Source organism: Anabrus simplex, chromosome 1 (assembly GCF_040414725.1).
Source record: "Anabrus simplex isolate iqAnaSimp1 chromosome 1, ASM4041472v1, whole genome shotgun sequence".
In the NCBI taxonomy this organism is placed as follows: Eukaryota; Metazoa; Arthropoda; class Insecta; order Orthoptera; family Tettigoniidae; genus Anabrus; species Anabrus simplex.
In genome coordinates this window covers 1,301,750,844-1,301,761,005 of record NC_090265.1, presented here as the reverse complement: position 1 = coordinate 1,301,761,005, position 10,162 = coordinate 1,301,750,844, and the positions used below count along the sequence as shown (strand labels likewise).

Sequence of the window (10,162 nt, the reverse complement as noted above, 5' to 3'; positions counted from 1 at the left end):
GGGTTCGAATCTCACTGTCGGTAGCCCTGAAGATGGTTTTCCGTGGTTTCCCATTTTCACACCAGGCTGGGGCCGCACCTTAATTAAGGCCACGGCAGCTTCCTTCCCACTCCTTGGCCTTTCCTGTCCCATCGTCGCCATAAGACCTATCTGTGTCGATGCGACGTAAAGCAAATAGAAAAAAAACTGTACTGCAATACGACATGAATTCATTTCTTTAATTCTTCTTTCTTTTTTCGACTATTTTCCTCCTGATCGGATGAATGGCGTAGATCGGCAGGCACTTGCCTCCTGTATTCGAAGTTGCTGGATTGAATCCTGGCTCTATTAACTGGCGTTCATATGATATTTACTGGCAATTTCTCTTGAAGGTAAAACCCCGCAGCTACGGTGTCTGTAAAGACCAAGGTTAGTTGAAGGGACGTTAACACGCTTATTATTATTATTATTATTATTATTATTATTATTATTATTATTATTATTATTATTATTATTATTATTATTAACTCCCGATTCTATTTAAGACATTTACTTTTCACAGAATTACTTATATTCTGTTTTTTAGTTGTTATGTTAACTAACGAAAAGTACCGTCTACCCTTACTTCATTATGGGAAGAATACACTGAAACTTAACATAACTCGTAAGCGTGAGTTATCCATTCATACAAACAGGAAAAGCAACCGGAGTGCGAATATAGTATTTTGTGCTTTCTTGGCCGGTGTAATTGTTGGTCAGTTATGCCGCAATATACTGAAGAATTATTTCAGAAGCTATGATAAACAACGTAATGCCGGGCCTACCTTGGTAACTGTGATTAATTATTTTAAATATTTTCCTATTCTAATACCAACAAAATAAACATACGTTGGCCTCGTGTTTTCGAAGACTTTCTCTAGTCTCCAAAGTATTCGCTTATCTCCAAAGAATCTTGAAATGATGACATGTATTTTGCAATTTAATTAACGTCACACTAGTAAATGTAGATCGTGATGATACTGCAATACGAAGTCTTAGTGTAGGTCGTGGTGTGAGTGATGGTGGTTATTGTTTTAAGAGAAAGTACAACTGGGCAATTACCCTCTCTTAATAGTAATCAGACGAAATGTGGAATATGTTCAACGCTCCCAAGAGTGAGAGAATAGACAAAATAAAGGAATGGCTGCAAAGGATGTGAAAAACTCCCTAGGCCTCGCAAACCTAGTGCCGTTAAAGAAACACGAATTGACTAAGGAAGGAGGCCAGATGGAAAAGGTAAAAAAGAGGTAGCTGACGCTAGTAAACACCAGACTCAGCTAAAAATAGTGTTTCAGCAACCCATGCTTCCAAGATGAGATTCCTTAAAAGAAAAGGCTAGGATTGAGAAGGTATATTTTTGCTGTTTGTTCAACGTTGAACTAACACACACACACACACACACACACACACATACACACACACACAAACACACAGAGACGACGTTGGTAATGGAAAAGGACTCGAAATGAGAAGGGATAACCGCGGAATTTGCCTCGTATGAACTGGGAAACCACGAAAACAATCTTCAAGTATGCCGACGGTGGTGGTCGGACTTACTTTCTCCCAAATGTAAGCCTTAACTCTACGACTCATTTCGCGTAACTAACTCACTGAGTAACCTAGTATTAGTGTGTATCCACGTAACATTTATGATTGGCGGCCTTCTAATAATGTCACATTCTTCTCAGTAGACTAGTAAAGTAAGCATTCGTTTACTAGAATGAGATAAGATACATAAAGACAACTTTATTCCGTACAGGTTACCGTGAGAACAGTTTATTAAATGATTGGTGTCACTGGCCCCTTTTTTCGAGGAGGGTGAATGTAACAAAATAACTGAAAATCCTTTCATATTCGGAGGTCAAATATAGTCTGATTTCATGTAAACTTACCAGAGAAATACGAAATTTGGCAAGAAAAATAGGTTTCTTGCTAAAAACACAATCTAGCGCTCAACATTTCGTACTAGCTAACCTCATGTAAATTGAAATCTTCCTTTAAGATTCTAATAGGATCGAGTATTTTAATTAAATGACTTGGGAAGGATGGGTGAAAATCTAGAAACCGAGAACGAAATAATAATAATAATAATAATCGGTTATATATCCTAGCTTTTTAGGTGCTCTTTTTCTATGAATAAAGTTGCACAATCGAATGTCAGCACAGTCGATAACTTGAAGTGTAGGAAATTTGAAACTCAAAACATGTAGCACATACCAGTGTTCGAAAACCAAATAGCGCCGTCTGAGAAACTCGATCTTTGAATGAACTGTAACCTTTTCTTCCCCTCTTGATAACGGAGACCTTGTTATGATTAATTCTATAACCTAAATACTAAGAATCGCTTAAGGATTAGAGTCATGTAGAAGTCAACGTGACATCGTTGGCGCAACGTAGAATGAATTGTTCTCGGTGAAACAGTAGCAGGCAGAGATGCAAGAGCAGAACACAGTGTATACATATTTTCAGAGAATTATGAAACAACAGTGATCAATAATACACAGTATGTGGATAACGTGCTCTATCATTATGCTTGTTAAAGAATAGATACTCGAAGGTCGTCCACTCTTCCTTCTTCAGGCATTAGCCTATATAATCTCTATGGTCAGGCCAATGTATTCATGATCTTCTGTATGTTTTGATAGTCTCTCACTCCTAATTCTGGCTGAATTTCTCCACAGAGAATATTTGATCTTATACTATAATTTATATTTCCATTGCTTCCAATGCAACCACTTCATGTCGTGGAAATATCACCTCTACTGCCAGGATTCGACTGATCTTTTAATCTGTTTTGAGGCATACTTCAGATTCATATAAAATGAAAATAGACATAATATGTAATCTGAGATTCTTTTCTTATCTTTATTTGTCGTTCTCTTTTACATGTTCCGTAGATAGTTTGAAATGTACCGAATTTCCCACGTGGAGCTGGCGGAGGCACTGTTAAAGACCTAATGCGTATTTATTCTGAAGTCCTCTAAGCGTATAAGAATCAATAATCAGAATAATGTTTAAAAGCTACTGTCCAGGACCACATTTTAAGAAAATGTACGTCTTGTCAACGTACAGGAATGAAGTAGAGCTATTTAGCCAGGGAGGAAATATTGACAAAAAAAAAAAAAACCAGAGAGATTACGAAGGAAATGATGAAGCTACCAATGAACGTCTAAGACGACTAACACTTTTAACAAATAAGACCAATGTAATCGTTAAATACTGTATTAACAAATTATCATACAAGCAGCAATTAACTTTGTAATCCGACAAGGCGTGCTTTAATAGATGTGCATTACTGTAACTAACATATCGTCACTGCTTTGTGAAAACCGCGAATGTGACAATACTCTTCCTATCCATTATTTCCCTTAAGACGGGTCACGTCTCACGGCCACATATTAATATGCAGTCCATCAGAACAATTTTCGTTGAGTTCATTTTCATATGCGTGTTTGTAAAGGAAAATGATCCTTACTGTATCGTGCTGTAGGAATGTATGTTTGCATGACGTACTTACCCACTCCTAGATTATGATGTATTTAGGATTCATTTTCCTTTACGCACGCTCAATGTCAAGTATAAATGTTCATCACTTACACAATATCATCAAGCCATTCCTGACCGGGTAACTCCAGCAAAATTAACTGTTATCAGAAGTCCAATTCACATTAAAATAGACACCACCCTCGCCCTGGAACAACTACAGGAGGCAGTGTGGAACAGGATAACTTGGAGAACGTTAATTCATAGAACCACGGATGGTCGGATTCGACTGAACGGATGACATCATCACATGCTCAATTCAGGGCTCTATAATAATACTTCGTAGTAACAGGCAGAAGATCGTGGATTAGTAAATGGATCTAACAGACTCCAGCTACTTACAAAATTCTAGAAGATTGTCAGGATCAATCAAGCTAAATGTGTAAAAACAGAATAATTTTCGTTGCGTTAATTTTTCTATGCAAAGGAAAATGAACCTTAAATATATTATACTTTAGGATGCGTAAATAAGTCAATCAAATACACATTCCCACAGTACCATACGGCAATGAACACAACGACAATTGTCCGTATAGACTGCATAACCGTATTTGTTCGGGAGGTGTGACCAGACTTAAGGAAAACAATGGATAGGAAGAACATCGTCAGATACGTGGTATTGTTTCTTAACCATCAAAATAAAGAGAGATAAGTACACTCATCCCAAAGTTGCACAAATAAGGAAAGGTTATCTTAATATATGGATACCCAGAGAAGATGTGGAAAGGTATCCCAGTCTCCTTATGAATGATGGGTGAATGTTCCTTGTAGGGTTGATGAAAATCGCTATTACTCCGACGTAAAGAATTGTAAAATTTAATACATTTGCCTCTGAACTATCTTACAGTTATATGCTTGACATTTTAGAGTTGTTTAATGCCTATTGTACCGGGCGAGTTGGCTGTGTGGTTAGGAACGTTCAGCTGTGAGCTCGCATCCGGAGATAGTGGGTTCGAACCCCACTGCCGGCAGCCCTGAAGATGGTTTTCCATGGTTTCCCATTTTCACACCAGGCAAATGCTGGGGTTGTATCTTAATTAAGGCCACGCCCGCTTTCTTCCCATTCCTAGGCCTTTCCTGTCCCATCGTCTTCATAAGACATAACTGTGTCGGTGCGACGTAAAGCAAATAGCAAAAAAAATGTAGTATATAGGCTACCTATTGTAAGTTCATCGAGGGAGAAATGACATCGTTTCAAGGGCATAATTAAACTTCAACGATCCTAAGGGAGAAAATTTTAATAACTATGTTCGATTCAAGAATAAAGTGAGATTTTTCTATGATTTAGTTCAGTGACATGTCAATTCTTTTATAAATTCCCTGAAAATTGAATTTCACCTTTACATATATGGATAGTAAAATGAACACAACGAAAATTGTTCTGATAGATTTCATATCCTTGTGTGGCTGGGAGGTGTGACCAGTCTTAAGAAACACGATAGATTGGAAGATCATTGTGGCATACGAGGTTTTGTTTCTTCAACGACGATAGGTATAGCTTGGATGAATATCTTTGGAAATGATAATCCAACATTTCAACACAATATTTTGAAATAATTTTAGTGGATATAAATTATCAAAACTAAACCCCATGGCGCAACAGCCCCGAAACGCCATGGCCTACCAAGCGACAGCTGCTCAGCCCGAAGGTCTGCGGATTATGAGATGTCATGTGATCAGCACGACGAATCCTCTCCGCCGTTATTCTTGGCTTTCTATACCGGAGCCGCAATCTCACCGTTAGATAGCTCCTCGCCTGTAATCACGGAGGCTAAGTAGACCTCAAACCAGCACTGAGATGAGGTAAAAATCCCTATCCTGGCCTGGAATCGAACCCGAGCCCTCCAGGTAAAAGGCGGACACGCTACCCCTACACCGCGGGGCCGATGGATATACATTTATATAAATCTAAATAGTGACACTATCGTTATATCATTAGCTGTGTGCCCTAGGGGACATCTTCTAAAATTAACTTTGTTATAACACTATGCAACAAATGTTGACTATTTCTACGTCAAGTTAAATGAATATAAAATGAGTGCTTATTGTGTCTAAAAGCGATGTTGTATGACAAATATAATTTAGTTTAAATCAGAAAACTGTCACAATAGATATTGAATATAAACAGGGAAAATATAAATAAATGATGTAGAGAATGCGACACTGATAGAAAGCAATAGCAGTGTCACACGCTCGTCATAACTACGGCAGAATATTACAGATGTTGTCTCTCTGGTCAGGAATTCCCATTTAAAAAGTTTCGATGTTCTTCTAAAATTAGACCTTAACCTTTCACAAGATCTTAATGTTTCATGCTTATAAGTATATTAATCAATCATCAACAATTAAATAAACATGTTATATTCTGAAAAAATACTGTACATGAGCACAGTTTCCAGCTGAGGGCAGTGTAGGCAACCCCTGAAAGCAACTGGTAGTTTTGCGTTCTAACCGAAGTTCCTCCAGTCTTTCTTATCTCTTTTTGAAGAAATATTTAAATTTAAAACTGCAAAGCCTTGGTTACATATTCCTTACCTGTGTCTCATAGAATTTGTATTATTTCTACTTCCTACTAATTTTCATCTTTCTTGTCCGACCATCATTGATCAACACTTTTTCTCGCTGTACCTCGACGGTGTTGGTTCCCGAGGCCTAGTGGGACTTTTATTTCAACGATTTCCTTTCCCTTCCTCATACCAGTACCTTCACTCCTCTGATAGTAGTTAAGAGGAGATTGTTCTTCCTCCTCCTAGTCTTTTTTCTCAATTTATTTCTTATGGGTTTGGCCTTGTTTAACGGCCGGATGCTCCTCCTGACGCCAACGCTATGTGAAGAGAGTACTCATCATTGCGTGTTTCTGTAGTCGTTGGTCGTGTGGTGTGTTTTCTGTGTACGAAGAGGAGTGTTTTAAGAATATACTCTGCCGGACTGAGTGGCTCAGACGGTTAAGGCGCTGGCCTTCTAACCCCAACTTGGCAGGTTCGATCCTGGCTCAGTCCGGTGGTATTTGAAGGTGCTCAAATACGACAGCCTCGTACCGGTAGATCTACTCGCACGTAAAAGAACTCCTGCGGGACTAAATTCCGGCGCCTCGGCGTCTCCGAAGACCGTAAAAGTAGTTAGTGGGACGTATAGCAAATAACATTATTATTATTATTATTATTATTATTATTATTATTATTATTATTATTATTATTATTATTAGAATATACTCTAACCACTCAGTCAAGGAGCCAAACTAAGTTGAAATATGGTATCTAGTAGTATTTACTATGAAGACAACAATTACCACCACTACCGATATATATTTTCTCAAAGTATGACTTTACGTCACCTGTAGCTACATAAAAACACGATCCATCACGTTAATAAGTTGAAAAGGAAATGATAAACCTTGTAAATATATTACTACCAAAATAACTTGTCTTCAAGGTAAATCGTTCCCGTCTTCACTCACCCTCGTCAGAGTTAAAACAATTACGACTCAAAAAAAAGTAAATGGAACAAAATATAAGTCGTCTAAGAGCGGATTTGTATTTCTAAAGACACTATGTAACTCTTTACGAGGCAACATCACTGTTAGTATCATTATTAGTATCTCTAAAGATATGCACCAAACGAGCATCATGTTACGATGCTGTTGAGGAATGTCACGCCCACAGTGCGGTCTATTACCTGCTTTGCATGGCTACTCGCAGCAGATTTGCCTTTCAAATGTGGTTGCACGACGTCAGTATACTTTTTCTTACATAATATACTTAGCCTATCACTCGTTTCTTTATTTTTGACCACCATATTTTATTCTTGTATATAAAAATAATGTTATTTTCCAAATAATTGATTATTTATATCGAGTACTAGCTGCAGTACTCGGCGTTGCCCGGATAGTTTTTGAATGTTTACCCTTAAGATTTGTATTACCTGTTAACTATGTGTGAAGTGAATATTTATAGAATTCATTATTGAGATGTCGATTGATATTTTTCGATCTATTATTTAGATTTAGAGTAATTTAGATGTGTTTGGTTTCACGTTTCAGATTATTTATTTTCCGAGTAATTCTTTGTCCTTGTTTAAGCTCGATTTGACTGGGAAGTATTTGGTTCTTTCAAAGAAAGAATAAGTGATAACCATATGTATTTTCAGTATCACTAGTCATGACACTATCACCAATCAGCCTCACGACTCCAAAAACTGCGGATTCAGCACAAATCTTGGCCAGTTTGGACATTTTATTCTTTACCAGTTCTCACCTCTCATGGTGATTGGGGCTAAACGTTGACTTAAACGGCATCCGCATAGTCAGTATTCATCTGAGCGTCCCCGGAAAATATGAATTCGACGCTAATATTGATCGTTTTAGATTATTTTCATATGTCATCCCCTCCCTTAGGGGTACTAGGGGTTTCTTAGCACATAGTAACATTTTCTCGATAGTAAGTCGAATGTGTACCATGCTTGAGTGGGAGCTGTTCTGCAAATTGCACACATACATCCATAATATCGGTCTTTTGAACACTTTTCTTCACCCCTTCTCACCCCGTGCTGTAGGGAATGAAATTGCATTTCAACGGCTTCTGTAGTGTCACTGTTTATCTCAGCAACCCCAAAAACTACGAATTCTACATTAATATAAATAGTTTTCGATTATTATTATTATTATTATTATTATTATTATTATTATTATTATTATTATTATTATTATTTCGAATGGGCCACCAGAGGACCACGTGCCAATTTCAATTCCTTCTTCTTTGTTCTTTCCTTTTCTTCCAGTACGCTTTCATCTGTTCACTATGTTTCTTCTTTCTGTCTTCAGACACTTTGAACCAGTCTTTTTTACTTTCCTACCTTGGAATCCTTCTATTTTCAATACTTTTCCCGAAAGCCTTCTCTATTATTTATTTCTTCTGTTGTTATATTATTATTATTATTATTATTATTATTATGTCACCTCCACCCCAAGGATTGCTAAGGGGTGTTTTACAGCCAGAGTATATTTTTCCAAATAGTAAAACTTCTACGCACCATGTTTGGTTGATAATTATGTTGAAACATGCAAACATAAATCCATGATCTTGGAAATTTTGGACATCCTTTTTCAGCCTTTCTCAACCCCCATCCCGATTGAGGCTGAACGGCACCCAGAGCGTCACAGTTCATCTCAGCGACCCCGAGAACGATGGATTCTACACGAATTTAGGTCGCTGTTGTTTATTTTTGCACATCACCCCCTCCCTTAGTGGTGCTAGGGGTGTCTTACCCCCATAGAATTCTTCCGTATAGTAAGACATATGTGTAACAACTTTGACTGAGAGATTTGCTGCAACATTCGCACGTACATCCATAAACTCGGTCATTTTGGACATTTTCTTTTCCACCCCTTCTCAACCCCTATGCCTACTGGAGCTCAACTTGGACTTCAACGACATGCGGAGTGTCACTATTCATTTCAGCGACCCCCAGAACTATAGATTCGACACTAATTTCCATTATTTTATCTCTCACCACCTCCAACCCGTACCCCTAGGGATGCAAAGGTTGTCATACTTCCACGCGGTTTATCTCCTGATAGTAAGTCATAAGTATACCAAGTTTGGTTGAAATCACTCCAGTAGTCCTGAAGACTATTAATTCGGCACTATTATTGGTCGTTTCTAATTATATGTTATATATATATTTCATCCGCTCCCCTAGTGGCTCTAGGGGTGTCTTACACCCCATAGTACAGTATATCTTCCAAATAGTAAGTCATACTTGTATCAATTTTGGTCGATAGCTACGCTGGAACATTCATACGTCCATTATCTCGGTCAATATGGACAATTTATTTTTTACCCTTTCTCAAGTCCTATACCAAAGGGAGCTGAACTTGGACTGTGAAAAATCTGGAGTGTCGCTATTCATCTCAGCGGCCCCGAAAACTATGGATTCGACACTGTTTTCCATTACTTTTATATTCCATAAAGGGTATCTTACCACAATGCGGTTAGTCTCCTGATAGCAAGTCATAAGTGTACCACGTTTGGTTTAAATTGCTCCAATAGTCCTGAAAACTACGGGTTCACAAAATTATTGGTCTTTTTTATTTATATTTGTATTTCACCCACTCCTACAGGGTTTCTGGGAGTATCTAGCCCCAACAGCATTTTTCACAGATAGTAAGTAATATTTGTACCAAATATAGTTGACAGCTTTGCTGGAAAATACAGACATAGGGCCTGCATCCATTTTGGTCATTTTATTTTTTCACAATTTCTCACCCCTATGCCAAAGGGGGCTGAACTTGGATTTTTAAACAATCCGGAATAACACTACTCATCCCAGCGGCCACAAAAATTGTGGATTTAACACTATATTCGATTTCCATATATCCCCCCTCCCTAAGGGTGTAAGAGTGTCTTATCCCCGCACGATTAATCTAATGATAGTAAATGATATGTGTACCAAGTTAGATTGAAATCGCTCTAGTAGTCCTGAAAACTATGGTTCGATACTAATATCGGTCGTTTTTAGTTGTATTTATATTTCACCCCCTCCCTTGGGGATTCTAGGAGTGTCTTACTCCCGACAGTAACTTTTCCAGTTAGTAAATCATATT

The 10,162-nt window shown here is 37.9% G+C and overlaps 1 protein-coding gene across 1 annotated transcript in view; it reads left to right on the top strand.

The window, feature by feature from the left end:
- Positions 1 to 1,158: 1,158 nt before the first annotated feature.
- LOC136858773 (small conductance calcium-activated potassium channel protein) overlaps positions 1,159 to 10,162 on the top strand; it is a 165,587-nt gene continuing 156,583 nt past the window's right edge. The window contains exon 1 of the mRNA XM_068225743.1: positions 1,159 to 1,254. Within this exon, the coding sequence (XP_068081844.1) occupies positions 1,159 to 1,254 (96 nt within the window). The remainder of the gene's footprint in view (positions 1,255 to 10,162) is intronic.